General features: G+C 42.4%; 1 protein-coding gene across 1 annotated transcript; it reads left to right on the top strand.

Annotated features, from left to right (window-relative positions):
* The first annotated feature begins 11,872 nt into the window (after nt 1-11,872).
* LOC125506989 (RING/U-box superfamily protein) lies at nt 11,873-21,014 on the top strand. Its single transcript, XM_087525922.1, has 9 exons — nt 11,873-12,137; nt 12,974-13,017; nt 13,139-14,386; nt 14,480-14,568; nt 18,881-18,983; nt 19,054-19,158; nt 19,995-20,118; nt 20,496-20,654; nt 20,739-21,014. The coding sequence occupies exons 1-9, from the start codon at nt 11,969-11,971 to the stop codon at nt 20,897-20,899; spliced, it is 2,202 nt and encodes a 733-aa protein (XP_087382048.1). The 5' UTR covers nt 11,873-11,968; the 3' UTR covers nt 20,900-21,014.
* The last annotated feature ends 3,833 nt before the right edge of the window (nt 21,015-24,847 follow it).

The following is a 24,847-nucleotide window of genomic DNA, read 5'->3' as shown; positions in this document are numbered from 1 at the left end:
AGGAGTTGGATGAGATTCATCATGTAATCGAGTTAGTTTTGTTAGGGCTTGATCCCTAGTATCCACTATGTTCTAAGATTGATGTTGCTATGACTTTGCCATGCTTAATGCTTGTCACTTTGGGCACGGGTGCCATGATTTCAGATCTGAACTGTTTATGTTATCACCATTATATCCATGTTCTAGATCCGATCTTGCAAGTTATAGTCACCTACTACGTGTTACGATCCGGCAACTCCAGAGTGACAATAACCGAGACTTCTCCCGGTGATGACCGTAGTTTGAGGAGTTCATTTATTCACTATGTGTTAATGCTTTGTTCTGATTCTCTATTAAAAGGAGGCCTTAATATCCCTTAGTTTCCAATATGGACCCCGCTGCCACATGAGGGTAGGACAAAAGATGTCATGCAAGTTCTTTCCATAAGCACGTATGACTATTTATGGGATACATGCCTATATTATATTGACGAACTGGAGCTAGTGCCGTATCGCCCTAGGTTTATAACTGTCTCGTGATGAATATCATCCAACAATTCACTGATCCAATGCCTACGAATTTATCCTATATTGTTCTTGCTAAGTTACTACTACTATTGTTACTGTTACACTTGCTACAAAACTATTGCTATCACTGTTACCGTTACCGTTACTGCCGCTACTATCATCAAAACTATCATACTACTTTGCTCCTGATCACCTTGCTGTAGATAATTAATCTCCAGGTGTGGTTGAATTGACAACTCAGCTGCTAATACCTTCAAATATTCTTTGGCTCCCCTTGTGTCAAATCTATAAATTTGGGTTGAATACTCTACCCTCGAAAACTGTTGTGATCCCCTATACTTGTGGGTTATTATATAGCACCGACGCGCACCAGTGATATGGCTTTATCCAGACTTTTGGAGAAGCATGTATTTACAAGAAAGTGAGTGGGAGCTCTGTAGCATTTCTATTATTATATGTGGATGACATATTGTTGATTGGAAATGATATAGAATTTCTAGATAGCATAAAAGGATGCTTGAATAAAAGTTTTTCAATGAAAGACCTCGGTGAAGCTGCTTATATATTGGGCATCAAGATCTATAGAGATCGATCAAGACGCTTAATTGGACTTCCACAAAGCACATACCTTGATAAAGTTTTGAAGAAGTTCAAAATGGATCAGTCAAAGAAAGGTTTCTTGCCTGTGTTACAAGGTGTGAAGTTGAGTCAGACTCAATGCCCGACCATTGCAGAAGATAGAGAGAAAATGGAAGTCATTCCCTATGCCTCAGCCATAGGTTCTATCATGTATGCTATGCTATGTCCCAGACCTGATGTGTGCCTTGCTATAAGTCTAGCAGGGAGGTACCAAAGTAATCTAGGAGGGGATCACTGGACAACGGTCAAGAACATCCTAAAGTACCTGAAAAGGACTAAGGATATGTTTCTCATTTATGGAGGTGACAAAGAGCTCGTCGTAAATGGTTACGTCGATGCTAGCTTTGACATTGATCCGGATGATTCTAAGTCACAAACCGGATACATATTTATATTGAATGGTGGAGCTGTTAGTTGGTGCAGCTCCAAGCAAAGCATTGTGGCGGGATCTACGTGTGAAGCGGAGTACATAGCTGCTTCGGAAGCAGCGAATGAAGGAGTCTGGATGAAGGAGTTCATATCCGATCTAGGTGTAATACCTAGTGCGTTGGGTCCAGTGAAAATATTTTGTTACAATACTGGAGAAATTGCCTCGGCGAAGGAATTCGGATTTCACAAAAGAACCAAACACATTAAGAGACACTTCAACTCCATCTGTAATCAAGTCAAGGAGGGAGACATAGAGATTTCCAAAATACATACGGATCTGAATGTGGCAGATCCGTTGACTAAGCCTCTTCCACGAGCAAAACATGATCAGCACCAAGACTCCATGGGTGTTAGGATCATTATAAGGTAATCTAGATTATTGAATCTAGTGCAAGTGGGAGACTCAAGGAAATATGCCCTAGAGGAAATAATAAAGTTTTTATTTTATATTTCCTTATATCATGATAAATGTTTATTATTCATGCTAGAATTGATTTAACAAAAAGTTGATACATGTGTGGATACATAGACAAAACACCGTGTTCGTAGTAAGCCTCTACTATACTAGCTCGTTAATCAAAGATTGTTAAGTTTCCTAACCATAGACATGTGTTGTCATTTGATGAACGGGATCACATCGTTAGGAGAATGATGTGATGGACAAGATCCATCCATTAGCTTAGCATATTGATCGTTCAGTTTTATTGCTATTGCTTTCTTCATGTCATATACATATTCCTTTGACTATGATATTATGCAACTCCCGGATACCGGAGGAATACCTTATGTGCTATCAAACATCACAACGTAATTGGGTGATTATAAAGATGCTCTACAGGTATCTCCGAAGGTGTTTGTTGGATTGGCATAGATCGAGATTAGGATTTGTCACTCCGAGTATTAGACAGGTATCTTTGGGCCCTCTCGGTAATACACATCATAAGAAGCCTTGCAAGCAATGTGACTAATGAGTTAGTTGCGGGATGATGTATTACGGAACGAGTAAGGAGACTTGCCAGTAACGAGATTGAACTAGGTATGAAGATACCGACGATCGAATCTCGGGCAAGTAACATATCAATGACAAAGGGAATAACATATGTTGGCATTACGGTACGACCAATAAAGATCTTCGTAGAATATGTGGGAACCAATATGAGCATCCAGGTTCCTCTGTTTGTTATTGACCGGAGAGGTGTCTCGGTCATGTCTACATAGTTCTCGAACCCGTAGGGTCCGCACGCTTAACGTTCAATGATGATTTTGTATTATATGAGTTATGTGATTTGGTGGCCGGATGTTGTTTGGAGCCCCGAATGAGATCACGGACATGACGAGGAGTCTCGAAATGGTTGATAGGTGAAGATTTATATATAGGACGATGGTATTCGGACACTGAAGTGTTCCGGGGGTACCAGGTACATATCGGGTCACCGGAAAGAGGTTCCGGGCACTCACGACAAAGATATGGGCCTAATGGGCCAAGAGGGGAAACGCAGCAGCGAGCATGGGTTGTTGCGCCCCCCATATAGGTCGAACCTGGAGGGGAAGGAAAGAGGGGAAGAGAGAAAGGAAGGGGAGGGATTCGGCCTCCCCCCTCCTTCTCTCCTCCCTCCTCCTTCCTCCCCCCTTCTGGAATTTATGGTAAGGGGGGGTGAATAGGACTAGGGCCCCAAGTAGGATTCCTCCTACTTGGGCGCCCCCTTGGCTGCTCCCTCTCCCTCCCACCTATATATATGAGGGGGAGGCGCCTAGAACACACAACAACATCTGTTAGCCGTGTGCGGCGCCTCCCTCCACAGATTACACCTCCGGTCATATCTTCGCAGTGCTTTGGCGAAGCCCTGCACGGATCACTTCACCATCACTGTCACCACGCCGTCGTGCTGACGGAACTCTCCCTCGACACTTTGCTGGATCAAGAGTTCGAGGGACGTCATCGAGTTGAACATGTGCAGAACTCGGAGGTGCCGTACGTTCGGTGCTTGATCGGTCGGAACGAGAAGAAGTTCGACTACATCAACCGTGTTGTCAAACGCTTCCGCTTTTGGTCTACGAGGGTATGTAGACACACTCTCCCCCTCTCGTTGTTATGCATCTCCTAGAAAGGTCGTGCGTGAGCGTAGGAATTTTTTTGAAATTGCACGCTACATTTCCAAACACTCTGGTATTTTCTTCGCCTAATATTTTTTATATAATCCAAAATAATTCTCCATAAATTTTCAGGACTTTTGGAGTTGTGCAGAATAGGTCTCTTAGATTTGCTCCTTTTCTAGTCCAGAATTCCAGCTGCCAGCATTCTCCCTCTTCATGTAAACCTTGTAAAATAAGAAAAAAAGGCATAAGTATTGTACCAAAATAGGTAATAACAACCCATAATGCAATAAATATCAATAAGCATGATGCAAAATGGATGTATCAACGATGATCACGTCGACCTTGGAACCATTCCCTACGCACATCGTCACCTCATCCTTAGCCAATCTTCATTTATTTCGCAGCTCCTGTTTCGAGTTACAAATATGAGCAACCGAACCAGTATCAAATACCCAGGCACTACTACGAGCATTAGTAAGGTACACATCAATAACATGTATATCAAATATACCTTTGTTCACTTTGCCATCCTTCTTATCCGCCAAGTATTTGGGGCAGTTCTGTTTCCACTAACCATTTCCTTTGAAGTAGAAGCACTTAGTTTCAAGCTTGGGTCCAGCTTTGGGCTTCTTCACGGGAGCGGTGATGTCTACTACACAACCTTCTTCTTGTAGACGTTGTTGGGCCTCCAAGTGCAGAGGTTTGTATGACAATAGCAAATTTCCCTCAAGTGGATGACCTAAGGTTTATCAATCCGTGGGAGGCGTAGGATGAAAATGGTCTCTCTCAAGCAACCCTGCAACCAAATAACAAAGAGTCTCTTGTGTCCCCAACACACCCAATACAATGGTAAATTGTATAGGTGCACTAGTTTGGCGAACAGATGGTGATACAAGTGCAATATGGATGGTAGATAAAGGTTTTTGTTATTTGAAAATATAAAAACAGCAAGGTAACTAATAATAAAAGTCAGCATAAACGGTATTTCAATGCTAGGAAACAAGGCCTGGGGTTCATACTTTCACTAGTGCAAGTTCTCTCAACAATAATAACATAATTGGATCTCATAACTATCCCTCAACATACAACAAAGAGTCACTCCAAAGTCACTAATAGCAGAGAACAAACGAAGAGATTATGGTAGGGTACGAAACCATCTCAAATTTATCCTTTCTGACCGATCTATTCAAGAGTCCGTAGTAAAATAACACAAAGTTATTCTTTCCGTTCGATCTATCATATAGTTCGTACTAGAATAACACCTTAAGACATAAATGAACCAAAACCCTAATGTCACCTAGATACTCCAATGTTACCTCAAGTATCCGTGGGTATGATTATACGATATGCATCACACAATCTCATATTCATCTATTAAACCAACACAAAGAACTTCAAAGAGTGCCCCAAAGTTTCTACCGAAGAGTCAAGACGAAAATGTGTGCCAACGCCTATGCATAAGTTCATGAGGTCACAGAACTCGCAAGTTGATCACCAAAACATACATCAAGTGGATCATGTGATATCCCATTGTCACCTCAGATAAGCACATGCAAGACATACATCAAGTATTCTCAAATCCTTAAAGACTCAATCCAATAAGATAACTTCAAAGGGAAAACTCAATCCATCACAAGAGAGTAGAGGGGGAGAAACATCATAAGATCCAACTATAATAGCAAAGCTCGCGATACATCAAGATCGTGCCAAATCAAGAACACGAGAGAGAGAGAGAGATCAAACACATAGCTACTGGTACATACCCTCAGCCCCGAGAGTGAACTACTCCCTCCTCGTCATGGAGAGCGCCGGGATGATGAAGATGGCCACCGGAGAGGGAATCCCCCCTCCGGCAGGGTGCCGGAACGGGTCTAGATTGGCTTTCGGTGGCTACAGAGGCTTCTGGCGGCGAAACTCCTGATCTAGGTTATTTTCTGGAGGTTTCAGTATTTATAGGAATTTTGGCGTCGGTCTCATGTCAAGGAGGTGCCCAAGTCATCCACGAGGTAGGCCCACGCGCCCGTGGGGGGTGGGCGCGCCCCCCACCCTCATGGACGGCTCGAGACTCTTCTGGCCCAACTCTTTTACTCCGGGGTCTTCTTTTGGTCCATAAAGAATCGTCAAAAATTGGCATGTCAATGGGACTCCGTTTGGTATTCCTTTTCTGTAAAACTCAAAAACAAGGGAAAAACAGAAACTGGCACTGGGCTCTAGGTTAATAGGTTAGTCCCAAAAATCATATAAAATAGCATATAAATGCATATAAAACATCCTAGATGAATAATATAATAGCATGGAACAATCAAAAATTATAGATACATTGGAGACGTACCAAGCGACGACTTGCTTGCCATTCTTCTTGAAGTTCCCTTTCTTTCCCTTGCCCTTTTTCTTGAAAATAGTGGTCTTGTTAACCATCAACACTTGATGCTCCTTCTTGATTTCTACCTCCGCCGATTTCAGCATCGCGAAGAGCTCGGGAATCATTTTCATCATCCCTTGCATATTATAGTTCATCACGAAGCCTTTGTAGCTTGGTGGCAGTGACTAAAGAACTCTATCAATAACACTCTCAACTGGAAGATTAATTCCGAGCTGAGTCAAGTGGTTATGATACCCAGGCATTTTGAGTATGTGTCCACTGACAGAACTATTCTCCTCCATCTTGCAGCTATAGAACTTGTTGGAGACTTCATATCTCTCAACCCGAGCATTAGCTTGAAATATCAACTTTAGCTCTTGGAACATCTCATATGCTCCGTGACATTCAAACCGTCTTTGAAGTCCCGGTTCTAAGCCGTAAAGCATGGCACACTGAACTATTGAGTAGTCATCAGATCGAGTCTGCCAGACATTCATAACATCTGCATTAGCTCCTGCAGCAGGTCTGTCACCTAGCGGTGCATCAAGGACATAATTCTTCTGTGCAGCAATGAGGATAATCCTCAAGTTACGGACCCAGTCCGTGTAGTTGCTACTATCATCTTTCAACTTAGCTTTCTCTATGAACGCATTAAAATTCAGGGGAACGGTAGCACGGGCCATTGTCTACAACATAGATATGCAAAAACTAGTAAGACTAAGTTCATGATAAATTAAGTTCAATTAATCAAATTACTAATGAACTCCCATTTAAATAAACACCCCTCAAGTTATCTAAGTGATACATGATCCAAATCAACTAACCCATGACCGATCATCACGTGAGATGGGGTAGTCTTCAATGGTGAACATCTCTATGGTGATCATATCTAGTATATGACTCACGTTCGACCTTTCGGTCTCCAGTGTTCAGAGACCATGTCTGTACATGCTAGGCTCCTCAAGTTTAACCCAAGTACTCTACATGTGCAAAACTGTCTTACACCTGTTGTATGTGTACGTAGAGTCTATCACATCCGATCATCACGAGGTGCTTCGAAACGACGGACTTTGGCAACGGTGCATACTCGGGGAGAACACTTTCATCTTGAAATTTAGTGAATGGATCATCTTATAATGCTACTGTCATTCTAAGCAAAATAAGATGCATAAAGGATAAACATCACATGCAATCAAAAAAATATGACATGATACGGCCATCATCATTTTGTGCTTTTGATCTCCATCTCCAAAGCATCGTCATGATCTCCATCTTCACCGGCTTGACACCTTGATCTCCATCATTGCGTCAGGGTCGTCTAGCCAACTATTACTTCTACAACTATTGCTAACGCATAGCGATAAAGTAAAGCAATTACATGAAGCTTGCACTTCATACAATAATTAAGAGACATCCCTAAGGCTCTTGCCGGTTGTCGATATTACAAAACATGATCATCTCATACAACAACGTATATCACATCACGTCTTGACCATATGACATCACAACATGCCCTGCAAAAACAAGTTAGACGTCCTCTACTTTGTTATTGCAAGTTTTACATGGCTGCTACAGGCTTCTAGCAAGAAATGTTCTTAACTACGCAAAAACCACAACAGTGATTATCAAGTTTGTTGTTTTGACCTTCTTCAAGGACCGGCCGTAGTCAAATTCGATTCAACTAAAGTAGGAAAAACAAACACCCGCCAACCACCTTTATGCAAAACAAGTTGCATGCTTGTCGGTGGAACCAGTCTCATGTACGTGGACATGTAAGGTTGGTTCGAGCCGCTTCATCCCACAATACCGCCGAATCAAAATAAGACGTTCGTGGTACGCACTATGACCATCACCACCCACAACTTCTTTGTGTTCTACTCGTGCATATCATCTACGCATAGACCTGGCTCGAATGCCACTGTTGGGGAACGTTACATGGAAAACAAAAAAATTATACGCACATGCAAGATCTATCCATGGAGATGCATAGCTATGAGAGGGGGAGAGCATCCTCATACCCTTGAAGATCACCAAGCAGAAGCGTTTATCAACGCGGTTGATGTAGTCGTACGCCTTCACGATCAGTCCCGATCAAGTACCGAACGTATGGCACCTTCGCGTTCAGCACACGCTCAGCTCGATGACGTCCTCGCCTTCTTGATCCAGCAAGAGGGGCGAAGTAGTAGATGAGTTCCGGCAGCCCGACGGCGTGGTGACAGTGTTGGTGAAGAACAATCTCTGCAGGGCTTCGCTAAGCACAACAGAAACTATGACAGATGATAAACTAGAGGGACGGGGTTGCCGACACACGGCTTGGTGTATCTTGATGTGTTCCGGGTGCTAGCCCTGCCCCTCTATTTATATGTTGAGCCCTGGGGTCGAAACTTTGAGAAAGAGCCTCCTCAAAGTCGGTTTTTCCCACAAGGAAGAGTCCTTCTCGGACTTTCAGGACTAGACGCCACAGTCCTTGGCGTCTGGCCCAGACACCATGGGCCTCGGCGTCTGGCCTAGGGCCAGTCGCCCGGATCTCTGGCGTTTGGACCCTGACCTCTGCAAAACATCCTTTTGCACCGACCTAAGGCCCCGTGGGCCTTACCCCTTGGCCTAACCATATCATCCTATATATCAATCTTTACCTCCGGAACATTCTAGATCTCCTCATCATGTACGTGATCTCATCAGGGACTCCGAACAACATTCGGTCACCAACATACATAACTTATATAATACTATATCGTCAACGAACGTTAAGTGTGCGGACCCTACAGGTTCGAGAATGATGTAGACATGACCGAGACATTTCTCCGGTCAATAACCAATAGCAGAACCTGGATTCCCATATTGGTTCCTACATATTCTACGAAGATCTTTATCGGCCGAACCTTATGACAACATACGTAATTCCCTTTGTCTGTCGGTATGTTACTTACCGAGATTCGATCGTCGGTAGCTTCATACCTAGTTCAATCTCGTTACCAGCATGTCTCTTTACTCGTTCCGTAATACATCACCCCGTAACTAACTCCTTAGTCACTTTCCTTACAAGCTTCTTGTGATGCTGTATTACTGAGAGGGCCCAGAGATACCTCTCTATCATACAAAGTGACGAATCCCAATCTCGATTCACGCCAACTTAATAGACACCTTCGGAGATACCTATAGAGCATCTTTATGATCACCCAGTTACGTTGTGACGTTTGATAGCACACAAGGTATTCCTCGGGTATCCGGGAGTTGTATGATCTCATGGTCAAAGGAATATGTATATGACATTAAGAAAGCAGTAGCAATAAAATGAACGATCATACGCTAAGCTAACAGATGGGTCTTTTCCATCATATCATTCTCCTAATGATGTGATCCGGTTATCAAATGACAACTCATGTATATGGTTAGGAAACCTTAACCATCTTTTGATCAACGAGCTAGTCTAGTAGAGGCTCACTAGGGACACAATATTTGTTTATGTATCCACACATGTATTTAAGTTTCCGATCAATACAATTCTAGCATGAATAATAAACCTTTATCATGAACAAGGAAATATAATAATAAAAACTTTATTATTGCCTCTAGGGCATATTTCCATCATATTTCACGAGGAAAAAGGCACCAAACAGAGGTGAGAGAGATTTTTCATGTTAAGCCCACGCGAATAGAACTTGGTCCCACCTGTTGTATTCAAGTACTCTGTCAGGGTGGTGTAAGATCATATTGCAATGTATAGATGGAACAAATCAATTCACATATTTACACAACCGATCGACACATGAATCTAGACTTTGGAGCGAATGGCGGACGCGGTGCCGTTACATGCCCTTGCCGCTAAAAAAGCGCTTTCACCTTACTCTTTATTGGAGTCACATCTACAAACATATTGAATCTGTCGTAGATCAAGTGTGGGACTATCCAAATTCTCCGCTGGGATGACACTTGTTCCAAACAGAGTATCAATGATGGATCTGTACGGGCGACCAATGCTAGTACAAGATTGTCGTGTTTCAGTGGGCAAAATAGCTCTCCTCTTTTGGAACCCGTGTGTTTCTAGCAGAGGTTGTCGACGTCGGAACACCTCTCTTAAGAGTGCTAAAGTGTGAATTTTCACCCAAGTGACTCTTGGGTTGGGAAGATTGTGATCATGTAGACGCCAATCCTTTTCTTTTTTATTACTCTAAACATTATTTTGATGCTTTATACATCCTCTTATATTCCCGTTGATCTTCTACACACATGCTTATTTTGTATTCTAATTTTTAGTAAAACATCTACTTGCGGAGCATGTCTTGTCATACTCACCTTTGCTTCCTCTGTATTTTAGATGCAGTTATAAATTTACATAAGCCCGGGAAATGTCGTCATCCATAACAGTCTTGACCAACAAGGGAAGTGACTAGAAAATCTTATGTAATTCTTCAGCTATTTGCAAATGTAAAGAAATTTGTAAAGTGAATATATGGACTTTCATGTTCCGCTGTTGGCTAATGCTTGCTTAAACTACGCCTTTGTGTGCGTATAGATTATTGATCTATGCACGCATGACTACTGTCTTGCCTAGGCCTGGTCTCGAGACGCAACATCAGGTATGCTTGAGTTTGTTGGGTTTTCTTGTATTTGTATTTTAGATTTGCATTTGCGGTTGACTTATCTCCTCGCAACGACACATATTTGATATATTAAGCATGTTTGCAATGAAATTAACTGGTGTGTAGTTAAAAAAGTGTTGGTCGTTGATGCCGACCGGCTTCAGGTTCGATGATGGTACGAGATCTCACACTCTGATTGATCATTTCACATTACCATAACTATCAAGGAAGCCATATGTTGCATCTGTCCCGAGAAACTTTTAGGTGAAACATCCATCCACATCGCTTCCTTGCTAGTCAGGTAGTCACGAATATAAATATTTTTAGTATTTGTTGAGTTGTCTACTTATACTGATATTGGTTTAGTTTAGATGCGGAATATGTCATACATTCCAATTTGTTGCATCAACCAAGAGGGAATGCTCAACGCTGACATCTCATGGACACATGCAACAATATTCGAACCAATCAATCATTGATTATTGTGTAGGACCATTGCTCGAGTATGCGTGACAATGGAGGACATGTGCAGTCATTTATTCTTTTGCTTTTTAAGACTAGCCTGGCATTGAAGGCCAACAAGGGTAGATGAGCTCTATACCAAGTCCGACGTTGTCCTGGACAAGATCAAATTGGTGATGCATCTGTACCACCTCGATGGCGTCGAGGCCTAGAAGGCGGGAGCTGATCGTCTGTATGATCTTATACCAGATGTCAGAGCACTAGAAAAGAAATGTGTCAAGAAGAAAGCAACAACACGACATCCAAAATGCACCTCCAACATATCACGAGTCGAGTATCGAGTTCCCCACTCGTGACTGTAGCTAAATGCGATGTCTCTGAGTCTAAAGGCGTCGCTCCAAAAACCGACAGAACGTCGACCCATTGGACCGTAAGGCGGGACCCCGAGAGTGCACCACTCACTTCACGTCATACAAAACTAAGAATTTCACGCGGATTAGGTTATATCAACACCATCTTACATACCTAGATGTTCTTTATGCGTGTGTTTGGTTTGAGAACCAAAGTTGCATGAACCAAATGTGATGGTTGGTATATATAGCACTATAACAACTATGAGTTACAGTTTCATAGTACAATTGCTCTCACTTTTCGGTCGTATTTGATTTTTGCGCAGTGCAATGAGTGATCTACAATATGTCCATTACGTACAACGTACATGTAATATTAACGCAAAGCAAACGGCATATGCCAATGGAATAAAGTCGCCACAATGGCTTTCAAGGAAACAAAGCGTATAAAGGCTCGCACCTCCTACCCCGTGCCGGAGTTACCGGTGTCCCCCCCCCTCGCCGCCGACCAAACTCACCCACGAGCTCCCGCGCGGGTACATGTCCATCTCCCCTACAGAATCCACCAGAGGATCCCACCCGCCCGCTCCGCGCGCCTCGAACCCTAGCCCCAGCCCTCGCCATGGCACCGCCTCTCGCCGCGGCAGTCGCTCTTCCCCTCGGGCCTCTGCCGCCGCGCCTGGCGTCGGCAGGGACGGCGCAAGCAACGGTGAAGTTTCTCTCGGTCTTTTCGCACTCTCCTTCCTTTCCATGCGTACATCGATTGGCGGGTGCTGTGGGTAGATCTGTATTGGATTGGTTAACTGGTCGATTAGATGCTGCCAGGCTGCGGTTAGGTATTACTACTTCGGCAGGACTGGCCCCGTGCTTCGGGTGAAAGCTTTGGTAGTACCTCTGTACCTACAGTGTATTTGATAGATTGAGAGTTAAGTCTCTAGCTCTAGGGTTAGAGCTTTTGACTCTGGGGATTTTGCTAAACTGAGCTTTTGACTCTCCATTTGGTATAATACGATAGCTCAACGGTAGCCTCTAAGGAATTCAGGTACATATTATTGCTCTGGATGATGCTATTTTCTGTGAAGCATAGGTGCTCCGTTCATACGACTAGCTGTAGGCTATGAGGTCTCTGTTATGTAAGGCTATTAGCATGTCCATCTGCTTCACACGTACCCCAATATACACACATCAAATGCTTCTCCATGAGCATAAGACTGCCGTTTGGAAACCTTAATTACTATAATACTGAACAATAGTTTCATATGCAAACGGTGTAAAATAATATTTCATATTTTCAGTCAAAGTATGTTAGCTGGTTTGCTCCTTGTGCAGTGATGCTGTGTTCTTGATTTTCTTACTTCGATCACATCGACTCTTGATAATGTCTCGTGTCAGCATGCTGATTGATAACTATCTGCTTCAGTCTCATAAGTTGTCTACATGGCATATGCCCCACAGTTGTCTTTCTTTCATGGTATTAGCTCCGCCTTCACTATCTCAAAACCTTCCATTTCCAGTTTAATGCTAACAAGAGGATATATTTTGCAGACTCAGTGGGTTTTATCGGACAATCTGTTGATACATCCCAAGCGGTAAAGTTATTTAAGAACATCTGAATAATTTTAGTTTAATTTAATTCAAGCTAACTGTTTTATGTACAAACAACTTTGTTTTCTGCTCTTGGCTTATCCATGCGAATGAATTCAATCCCAGGTAGTTGGATTTAGAATATCTGGTCAAGAGGATGATCCGTACGCCCAAGAGGTTAGTGATGTTTCTGAATGCCAGTCTTCTGGACAGGGGAGTTTGGGTCTCACAGTGCACAGTGGCGGCTCAGTTCAGGCAGATGTTCAGAGACTTGAGTTGGTGGGGTCCCTAGAGATTGACCATAGTTCTGATGGACTTCAGGGTAATGGAGCTCTGATGGCTTCTAGAAAGAATCAGGCTGTGAATGCAAATTATCTTCTGAATTTCCAGTATGATCCTATTTCTCGACCGCAGCCTCATGGCCCTAGAACATATCCACCGAGAAGGCAAAGGAAGATTAAGCCTTACAACAAGGACTTGTTCCTCCAAGCAAATTTTAAGTTCGTTGTGTTGGATACTGGAAATTATCAGATTGATTCAATGGATCCTGATAAGATGCTCCAGTGGGAAGATATCATCTGTGTAAGATATTGTAGCCCTTCTGAGGTGCGATGTCCAATTTGTTTGGAAAGCCCGCTGTGCCCGCAGATTACATCATGCGGTCATATCTATTGCTTTCCATGCATTTTGCATTATTTACTAATGGGTAAAGAGGATTACAGAGGTGAGTGCTGGAAGAAGTGCCCACTGTGTTTCATGATGATATCTGCAAAAGAGTTGACCACCATCTTTGTCACTCAACTTCAGCATTTCCATATTGGCGACAATGTGACCTTCGCACTTCTGGGGCGGTCAAAAAATTCACTCACTCCTTTTCTTAGGAATTCGCCTAGTGAATATTCTTCTTTAGATGAAGATCCTTGCAATGTTTTCTCCAAGTTCATTCTGACATCTGATGTTGAGCTCTCCGTTAGAGGGGCAAAATCAGATCTCAGTAATTGGTTGCAGATGGCTGACTTAGGCCTTGTTGATGACTTGGAGAAACTTCCATATGTTTCTGCTGCTTTGGAGCAACTGGAAGAAAGGATGAAATACTGGTCTGAGTTCAGATATTACAGTAGCAGTCCTCTAAAAAATAGCTCCTCTCCTATCTCTAGTACCAAATTGAAGAACTCTGATAATCCGAAAACTTCACATACGAACAGTGGGCATAAACTCTCCCCTCTTTCAGATGGAGATATTATTACCGGTGTTTCAGGGCTTTCTGTTTCACCCCTATATATTAACTCCAAAAAGGGAGCGACACAAAAAATGGAAGAGAGACATGCTGTTGCGGTTGATTCAAATGAACAAGACTCATACACATTTTACCAGGTTTGTGTCATGCCTGAGACTATGTGATGCTGATTCTCCAAGTGCTCAAGGTTTGGTGTTTACAAATTTTTTAATTTTAAAATCTTGTTGCAGGTGATTGATGGTCAGCACCTAATTCTTCATCCATTGAACATGAAATGCCTTCTTAACCATTTTGGAAATTCTGATATGCTTCCACCAAGGTAATATAGGATTTTTTTTATTCCCTAAAGTCTGAAAACCCAGACAATCTGTTGTCATTATTTTATTGCTATTGTACAACTATTGTAATGGTTAAATTGCATCCTAATGATGAACTTTGGAATATTAAATTTTGTACCAGAAAGAGTTCATTTTGCTTGATCTGATAACCAGTCTTACTAGAACTTTGAGGTATTAGATTTTGCACTAAATATAATTCATTTTGCTTGATCTGGTAACCAGTCTACAAACCAAGTTTTGGCTCCCTTCTCATTGGAAACATTCATGATATCGGTAACTGGTACCATACCAGTCAGGTGCTGAGTAGGGTTAAATAGGCGAATTAGTTAGTTAATCGGAACATTGCTCATTGGTAGCATGGTAGCTTGCTGGCACATGAAAGGAGGATGGATGTAGCGGCAGGAAATAGGTTCTTAATGGAGGGGTTAGTGACCGTCCATGAGCCTAGTGGCTTTGTACTCCCAGGTTGGGTTAGTTTTATCAACCTTAGAAACCCGAGACATCACTTAATCAGGATGAGTAGGGTTAAATAGGCGAATTGGTTAGTTAATCGGAACATTGCTCATTGGTAGCATGGGAGCTTGCTGGCACATGAAAGGAGGATGGATGTAGCGGCAGGAAATAGGTTCTTAATGGAGGGGTTAGTGACCGTCCATGAGCCTAGTGGCTTTGTACTCCCAGGTTGGGTTAGTTTTATCAACCTTAGAAACCCGAGACATCACTTAATCATGTGGCGTGAATGCTGTTGTTGTTTCAGACATGCTCTGGTGCTTGGGCCTACAACAACATGCCAGACCTAGAGGTGTCCATGAGTCGTAGATGTTTGAATGCTCCAGAAGAGTTACATGCTAATGTTTCTTGATCAGAGAAAAAAGAGATATAAAGCGACATGTTGTATTGGATTTGCCCGAAGTCGAAGGTAAGGAAAACATGATGTTTAGTGCACACTGCGAATGTTTGGAATGAAGAACTCATATATATGATCATATAATTATACACATGATTCTAATTGTATGAAATTCCTATAGAATCCGTTTTTCCAGAGAAGCCCCAACTCTTGCAGTTGACAGATGCTAAACAAAGTTTCTAAGACTAAAACATATAAAACTAGCTAAATACCCGTGTCACGGGACAATAAAACATATAGTAAATAACTAAACAATTAATCAAACAATTTTCTCTTATCATATTATATCTCTCCACATGTTGACTGAATGACTGATGCACGATGGCTATGTGGAACACACCCACTTTCCAGCATCTATCATCTCACACAACCCTCTAGGCCCCTTCCTTCCTATTCCATGTCTGCTTCATTGTCATATTTTCTGCATCTGTCAAATCTATGACATGGCTTATCACCCCTGCCGAAGAATGGCCACTCATTATGCACCTCAATAAACTTGAGCTGGGAGGATATGCTCTGTTGTCGAACAATACCTACAAAAGGTGTAAAAATATCAGGCCAACATAGCTAGATCAAAGGTTGGAGACTGGAGTCCATGCAAAAATAGTTATTATCATGGTATTCGGTCATAGGATTATCTTCCTTCCACAAAATTAATTGTTCCGCAGTTTAACTAACTAATTCCCAGCCAAACCCCCAGACCTTGGTGGTTACCTTATTGCTGCCTGCATGGGCGGGGACGGTAGCAGTGAGTGTTGGCGGTTAACCTTGTTGCCGCCTGTGTGAGCCAGGAAGGCAGCAGTGGGCAGTGGCGGCACATCCAGCATCATGGGCTCTTCATGGGTCATTGTTCTATGTGGTGAGTATCATGCCTTTCGTCACAAGCAAACCTAAGAAATTCGCTTGTGGTGAAAGGTTGCTTGCGAAGAAGTGCATAACCAATCTAAAATTGCCTTCCGACCTTTGGATTAGAGGAAAAAGTTACTGGAAAACACAAGCCACAATGAATTTACCAACGCGGTTGGAGAGGTTGTCGATCAAGGCGACGAGAGGCCACATGGATCCTAATTCTACAATCACATACAAAGATCAGCTGCAGGTGACCCATCGTTAAAAACCCAGACAAGATTAGAAACATGTATCAATTACTGGAGCAAACACTTACATGATTACTTTATATTACCTGAACATGAGGGTGGTGCAGAATCCAGCCTTAGTGCTACCGATCCAATGTTCATGAACCCTGCCCAAATACGAGCCACACCTTGGTGCATATTAGTTTTACTCCTGCCATAGAAGAGGGATGGTGACATGCAACACACATGTATAAACAAATGAATCCTTTATTAATTGCGCAAGTGCTGATGAAGTAACTTCATGCTTCTTTCGGTAATCAAAGGTAAAATGTTATGTACTCTGGTAGTTAATTTCTAGCAAGGTGTGCCGATGGTGCTTTAATGATGCGGAGACACCAGTGACGGCGACATGTATTACGTTTGGGAGAGGGAGAGACTGGTAGGCGGGGTAGATGGAGAAGCGAGTGCAGTCGGCTTAGAGGACGTCCTTCGGGAAGAGAAGGCGGGGATCTAGGAGATATACATGTTTGTTGCGACTGGGGGCGAGCAAGTGCTAACAAGGAAAGAAAAGTAAAAGGAAAGGTGATGATGGCCAAAAAATCGGTGCAGTAGTAAAAAACCAGAAATTAGGGAGGAGGTGGGGTATGGATTTGAAAACAAATCGTGGGGGTTGAGGCAATCGCTGGAGGGAGCTGGAGGCGATATAGGAGCGTCAAATATGATTGCTGTGGTTACCCTGCATTGTGTGTTTCACAAACCGCTGCATCATTTATTTATGCATATGCTACATACAAAAAGGCACACACAACACATAGGAGCAGTGTGGCGCTACATATGGCTACTGTGTTACTCCCTCCGTTTCAAAATGTAAGACACTTGCCATCGGGAGAGCCGCTTGGGGGAAACGTCGGCGTCGGCGTCGGCGTCGAGTCCAGGCAGCGGCGGCGGCGAGTCCAGGCGGCGTCGAGTCCCTGCGACGGCGGAGGAGGCTGGAGCAAGGCTGTCTTCTGTATCGCTGGAGGTGGAGGAACGTTGGAACCTGCCTGATGTTTTTTTTTGAACCGGGCATTACCCCTTTCCATTACTGCGACATAACGGAAATACATCAATGTCCAGAAAATGAGGCGGGAAAGAGGAAAGCGGTTCAAGCATCGCTGGGAAACCCACCGCGAGGACTCGCCATCGAGATTACTCACTGTGGGGCGAAAACCAGACGACACTATTACACTAAATCACTACCACCAAACCACTGCACTGTCTAGTTTTAGACCACAGATAGATCGCTCACATGTGAGCATCAAAAGAGAACGACCCCACGCAGGGGGGATAGACGAACCAAACTGATATCCTAGGCTGAGATGGAGAAGATGTCATCCATCAACGAGCCCCATCTTCCTGGTACACGGTAGCACAGATTTGCATCAGCCTTCAAGCGTTGTTCTTCAGCATGATCCCCCCAGTCCTCAGATCAGACGCATCCTCCTGCTTCATCAGACCTGCCCAGTAACATAGAAGAGCACAAGTGGAAAATATGAATTCAAACGGAGTTTTAAGTGATCTAAACTCAAATGTAGCTCTATTACGACAGGTCCATACCGATGTTTGGTTTTCTATCGGGCCGTTATTGGGCTCCCGAGTCCCAGTCGTGTCCAAGCCGTATCTGGGCGGTATCCTGTAAATTTTTTTTTGCTTTTTATAAAGTTCAAAAAGAGTGGGATACTGCAGGATACGCGTATCACGGTGTATCCACCCGTGTCCTTGTGTCCCATCATACTAGGACGGCCATATGGCACTTCTAGCTGTGTCTGTGCTTCTTAGCTCTTCACCAGTGTCCAGTGAGGCAATGCTAGTAGCTTGAAGATCTTTTTTTCTCGAAACGGAGGCAAATGATTTGCCTCATCGATTAATTAAGAAGAGAATTGCCCGGTTCAAAGTGGATGAGCTCTCAGCTCAGTGTTCATAGTGCAGTGCTGCCTCCTAGCCGGCGCGGGTTTGAACCTCGGTTCTTACACGGGTCTCACATCTCCTTCTCTATTAAAAATCAGTAGGGGCTTCTCCCCCTACTGGTCTAGTAGCTTGAAGATCTTGATTTGTGCAGAAATTGTATGCGGTCTTTTGGTCAAATCAAAAGGTGTTTGTGCTTTTCAGTTTATAAAGTTGGAGTGGTTATTTAGTTTTAGTGTTGTCTCTATATGTGAACTGATTTATTTTGTATGTCTAGTATGATAACAGATTCAGGTTGGAGAGTGTTTTTGTGTGAGTTCTGAGTGCTGCTTGTGTTCTCTAATGATACTGTCCCACCTTGTACAGAGTGACTGGAAAAATCTTGGAGTTGGAAACTATAACACAGTCCGAGGCTTCAAGAAAACGCTACCGCTTCTTAAGCCACTTCTCATTAACTACAACGTTCCAGGTAAATCTCGTGCGCAAATCTAGTCTTGCTTTTGATCCTATTCTGACCTTTTATAACGCAAACGTTACAGTTCTGCGAAATTGACCTGAGTGATATGCTACCTCCTATCTCATTGGCTCCATTCATGGATGAAATCAAAAGGCGCGAGAAACAAAGAATGCAAACTGCCAAGAAGGTCTGATCTATTATTGCTTGGTGTTTGATGCTTATATTGTTTTGTTAAAAATCATCAGCATCCTGTGCATCTGTGGTTATTTGTGACGGTCTAACTTCGGAAAAATGAGTTCCTATGTAGCAATTGGGTTCGGAACTGCAACGACGAGTCCTAACAGTGTTACATGTTTTTGGATCTCGGCTCCTGTTGCATACAGCCGCTGCCTGGACTATCGCATCTGATTTTCAGTCTCTATCTTGTCGAGAAAAAAGAATGAAAGAAAAGGAGATATCTGCACTTAACAAGTATACAACATCAATTAATGGGGATATGTACCACCTAAGTTTAGCTTGGTAAAAGGTGCCCTACAAACAATACTGATGTATTCCATTTTTAATTTAAAATTGGTCAAGCTTTATAAAGTGTAACTTAAGATAAACCTAAAGTGAAAAACCGGAGGGAGTAGTTGGCAGGTAGCCATTTCTGTGAAATTGGTTTCTGAAGCAACCAGAGTATATTCAAGAGTAAAATTGGTACACCCAATGGTTTTGTGTGTGCGTCTCTTTTCTCATAGTTGAGGGAAGCTAAAAAATGTTTTGTTTTTGACCATTGCTGCTACATATACTATGAAAAACTTGTTGTAAAGGCACATAACTATCAGTCATCTTTGCAATGACATGTACAAAAAGGCCTCTTATTTATTGCTCAATATATTTTAAAACTTCAAACACCCATCCTGGTAATCCTGTGCCTGCTACTGCTTAGATGGAAGCTGACGAGTTTAAATTTACCAGGAATAAGATCGATCTAATATTTAGATGTCTCATGCATGACAATACATTCTTACTGTTTTCTAGGAAGAAAAGGACAGGGTGAAGGCCGAAGTAGCTGCTGCTGCGCAGGAATCTGCTATGCGTTTTGAATATACAAATTTCTCTCGTACTCAGAGCGATGTTATGTTCTCTCTCGATGACTTTGAAGGTAAATTTTGTAGCTCATTATATACCCTGTGTTATGTTCAGAACTGATATATCTTCACCATGGGCGACATCTAGAAATTTGGCCCAACCTCAGCCAGATTGGAATTGATAAAGGAAATTCCTTCTCTATATACTCCCTCCGTTCACAAATATAGGAAGTTTTGGATATTTCAATATGGACTACAGACGGAGTGAAGTGAATGGACAAACACACTAAAACGTGTCTATATACATCTTATTCAGAAAAAAGTTAGAACATCTTAATTGTGAACGGAGGTAGTATGTAGTACTGCATACTACGATATTCCAACATTTTGTGTTCTCTTCATGTTTGCAATTCTGCACGAGTGCCTTACACACGGATATTTCTCACTGAAGCTCTGGGAAATAATGCTGCTGGACCATCAACGAGTCCACCGGCCGGTGAACGTAAACTTTTCTCCGATGTTACACGGCTTGGTTTCGCGTCTGCGCAAGACTCGCCTCCTCTGAGAGCTGAAACTGGAGACGCCAATAATGAAATCACAAGGGATCAAGGTACGCCCCACCATAACCAGGTCATTTTATATATGTAATCTGTACTAATAAAATCCTCGCATAACTGTGCTGCTTGTTGTGCAGGGCCGGTATCAGCGTCTTCCGTGTCCTTTGCCAGCATCTTATCTTCCACCAGAGCTGCTGCGGACAGCAGCGTCGAGACGCCTAAACCAAATGGAGTCGGAAAGGCGGGCAAGAAGCGCACCAAGGTGCTCTTATCGACCGGTGGTGGCCGCCGATACTAGAGGAACGCTATGCTGGAAAACATTTTACCATTTCCTTTATAGCTCATGAACAATGTGTATAGTGCAGAAGTTGGATTTCTTATTATACTGTTAAAGGGGTGTTGGTGTTTGCACATACCTAATTTTATTTTTGTGATGCGAGTCCTCCCCTCCCCCCTTCTCCGCACGGAAAAATAATTACGCCCACACATGCAGTACGAAACTAGGAAAATCACCAAGTATGGTAAAACATCGTGGTAATCGTTGTTTATATGGTTGTTTATGAGATTTTTATTCACTGATCGTTGTTTATACGGTTGACACATCTTCTAATTTGTTGATACGAGAAGCAAATTATTGTGCGGAGGGATCAATATATCTCACATAAGCCAAGTGGTAGATCCTGGGATTCTTTCCTAGAATTCCAACAATTTCTTCCTTCATATAATTCCAACAATTTCTCCAGCTCCTTGATAGTTCGTGAGTACTAAGCAGCCGAATGATTTGAAAAACGAATCATGTAATAATGCAATAACTCTCTTATATTAAGCTTGTAATGGTACCTCACAATTCAAAAGACCACACTGAGGAATTCTCTTATCAATCACATGAATTATTATTATTGCAATATTTTTCTAATGGTAAAGATTGCACCATAGCACCTTCTACTTCTAATAGGCCATGAACTATCGACAGAGAAGGATAATTTGATTCACTTTTTTTCATTGGTTTTAGGGGAAGACCAAAGATTTTACGCGACTAGTCCGCCTGAAAAATTAAGAAGAGAAAAAGTGAAACAACACAAAGGTCGTGGAGGAGCAACTGCACTTTGCTGATACAATGTGTACATCACAAGTGTTGAAGGAACAACTTCAGGGCCTCTTTGGATTGAAGGATTTTCATAGGAATATTGGAGGATTCCAATCCATTAGATTTTTTTCCTAAAGAAGCCATTTGGATCAAAGGAACTACACCTCCAAAATCCCTATGGATTGCATTCCTACACCTCAATCATATAGGAATTTCAACATCCACTATAACCTCTTTTTTACACTGATTCACGTAGGATCGAGGCACTTTTCCTGTGTTTTTCCAGTATTCCATCCAAATGACCATTCTTGCAGTTTTCCTCTGTTTTGTAATCCTCTGTTTTGTACCTACAATCCCGTCAAATTCCTGTGTTTTTTGAATTCATATGTTCTCTAATCATGTGATCCAAACAAGCCCTCAACGTGTTGCGCTAGATATTGCTCTAGAGACGAATGTAGGTCGATATGGCAGCAAGAGTTCAATCCAGAACTCCTAGAGCACAAGATCTACTCCAAGATCTTAGATAAGAACAAGTTCTACTATAGGTAGTGGCTACATAGTATGGTTTACAAAGTAGAGGTGAGGACCTCTATTTATAGGGCTTTGGGAAGCCTTCACATACTTCTACTTATAGCTGGAACACTCTAGAGAACATTATTTAGGATTCATCTCTCTACTCACAACTACTTATAACTAGAGAACTCTAGAAATAGCGGGCAGGGTAAAGAAAACAAAGAAATACTACACTAGGGTGGAGGCATCTAGAAGTAGCCAAACTGATCTGGCATGTGTTTTTCTTTCTTCTCATCTAGTGTTCCTCATCATTCTCCCCTGGTTGTTTGGAACTCGCCCTCGAGTTATCTTCATAAAGCGCTTCTTTTGGATGGTAGAGAGTCACGTCCGCAACATTGAAAGTGTTAGATATACCCATGTCACTTGGAAGATCTATCACATAAGCATTATCATTTATCTTCCTCACGATAGAGAGGGGTCCATACCTTCACTGTCTAAGTTTCTCTTTAACACCTAAAGGCAACATCTCTTTTCGGAGGTAGACCATCACCTTATCACCGACTTGGAATGATTTTGGCCTCCTTCTGCAATCAACAAGTTGTTTATATTTCTGATTTTGTGCTTCCAAAGTACCGCGAATCTCTTCAAATAACTCAGTGTAATTATCAGGAAAGGACAATGCTGATTTTGAGTTTCCCCTTGATGGTAGCTTCACCAGGTCCCCCACATGTGTTGGAACTTTAGTGTAGACAATGGAAAAAAGGGCTCCCTCCCGTGGATCTATGCTTGGAGTTATTGTAGGAGAACTCTGCAAGAGATAAAGCAAAATCCCATTGCCCCTTTCTTTATCCACAAATGCAACGGATCAAATTACCCAAAAACTTGTTCACCACTTCCGTTTGTCCATCTGTTTGTGGATGAGCAGTGCTAGAAAATTTCAATTCAGTGTTGAATTGCTTCCACAAAGTGAGCCAAAATGCAGCAAGAAACTTGCTATCACGGTCTGAGATGATGGACCTTGGTACTCCATGAAGTCGGACCACTTCTCGAAAGAATAGGTTTGCCACATGATGAGCATCCATTGTCTTGCAACATGGGATGAAATGAGCCATCTTAGAGAATCTACCCATGCCCACAAATACAACATCACTTCCTCTTCTTGTTCTTGGCAAGCCCAAGATGAAGTCCATAGAGATGTCCTCCCATGAAGCAACAAGAATAGGCAAAGGCATGTATAACCATGTGTTCTAGACTTGGCCTTTACAGGTTTGACACATGGGACACCGCTGAACAAACTTTCCAGCATCTCTCTTTAGTTGTGGCCAAAAGCAGTGAGCTTCCAGGTTAGCGATAGTCTTGTCCCGTCCAACATGGCCACTAAGATCACTTGAATGGAGTTCTCTAATTAGTTTGTCATGCAGAGAACTCCTTGGGATGCACAAACGGTCATTTTTGAAGAGATAGCCATCCTACACCAAATAGTCGTCACCTAATGGCTGGCCGTTGATGTGATTCACCGAAACATGGCCAAAGTCTTCATCATCCTCATACAACTCCTTTATTTGATCCATGCCTGGAAGTTCAACTTCAAAAGAAGTCAAGAGGCATGCACGACAACTCAAAGCATCAGCCACTCGGTTAGTTATCCCAGATTTATGCACAATCAGATAGTTAAACCTCTCCAGATATGCTGCCCATCTTGCTAGCATGCGGTCAACATGTTTTTGATTTCTAAAATGCTTCAAGGATTGATGGTCGCTATAAACAATGAACTCTTTAGGCAGCAAATAGACTTCCCAAGTTTTCAACGCTCTGAAAACGACATATAATTCCTGCTGATAGGTACTCCATTTCTGTCGAGCTTCACTTAATTTCTCACTAAAGAAAGCAATGGGCTTCCTTTCTTGAGATAGGACAGCTCCAATGCCTACTCCCCTTGCATCACACTCCAACTCAGAAGTCTTGTTGAAATCAGGTAGTACCAAGACAAGAGCTTGTGATAGTTTTTGTTTAATCTCGTTGAAACTAGCTTCAACTGCTTCTGTCCATTGGAACTTTTCTTTCTTCAAACACTCGGTAATTGGTGCCATGATAGTGCTGAAATTCTTCACAAATCGCCTATAGAAAGTTGCAAGGCCATGAAAACTTCTTACCTCAGAAATGGTCTTCGGAGTTGGCCACTCTTGGATTGCTTCAACCTTAGAATCATCAACATGAATACTGTCACATGTTATGACAAATCCTTGGAAAAGAAGTTGTGTTTGCAGGAAAACAATTTTCTTCAAGTTGAAGTAGAGCTCATTTTCCCTTAGTACTTCTAGCACCTTCCGAATGTGATCAAAGTGTCTAGTCTCATCCTTGCTATAGATCAAGATGTCATCGAAATAGATCACAATAAAGTGGGACAAGAAGGTGTTAAGGCATATCTCTCTCGATGTAGTTTTGGTGATTGATGACAACATGCACTACAAAAAAAGACACATCCATGACATTTTGGGCTGAACAAATTGTTTTCTGTCATACATATGACACTTCTATGATGATAATTGTGACAAAATCCGGTATCATCATAGATGTGGTGGGCTCCTACTTCTATGACAAAAAATCATGACAGAAAATGGGCTTTTCGTCCTGGGCGGGCCGGAG

This window comes from Triticum urartu, chromosome 5A, assembly GCF_056163025.1.
Source record: "Triticum urartu cultivar PI428250 chromosome 5A, HENAU_Tu73, whole genome shotgun sequence".
NCBI lineage: Eukaryota > Viridiplantae > Streptophyta > Magnoliopsida > Poales > Poaceae > Triticum > Triticum urartu.
Note: the sequence above shows the minus strand (reverse complement) of the source record. Positions and strands in the feature narration are given on the sequence as shown.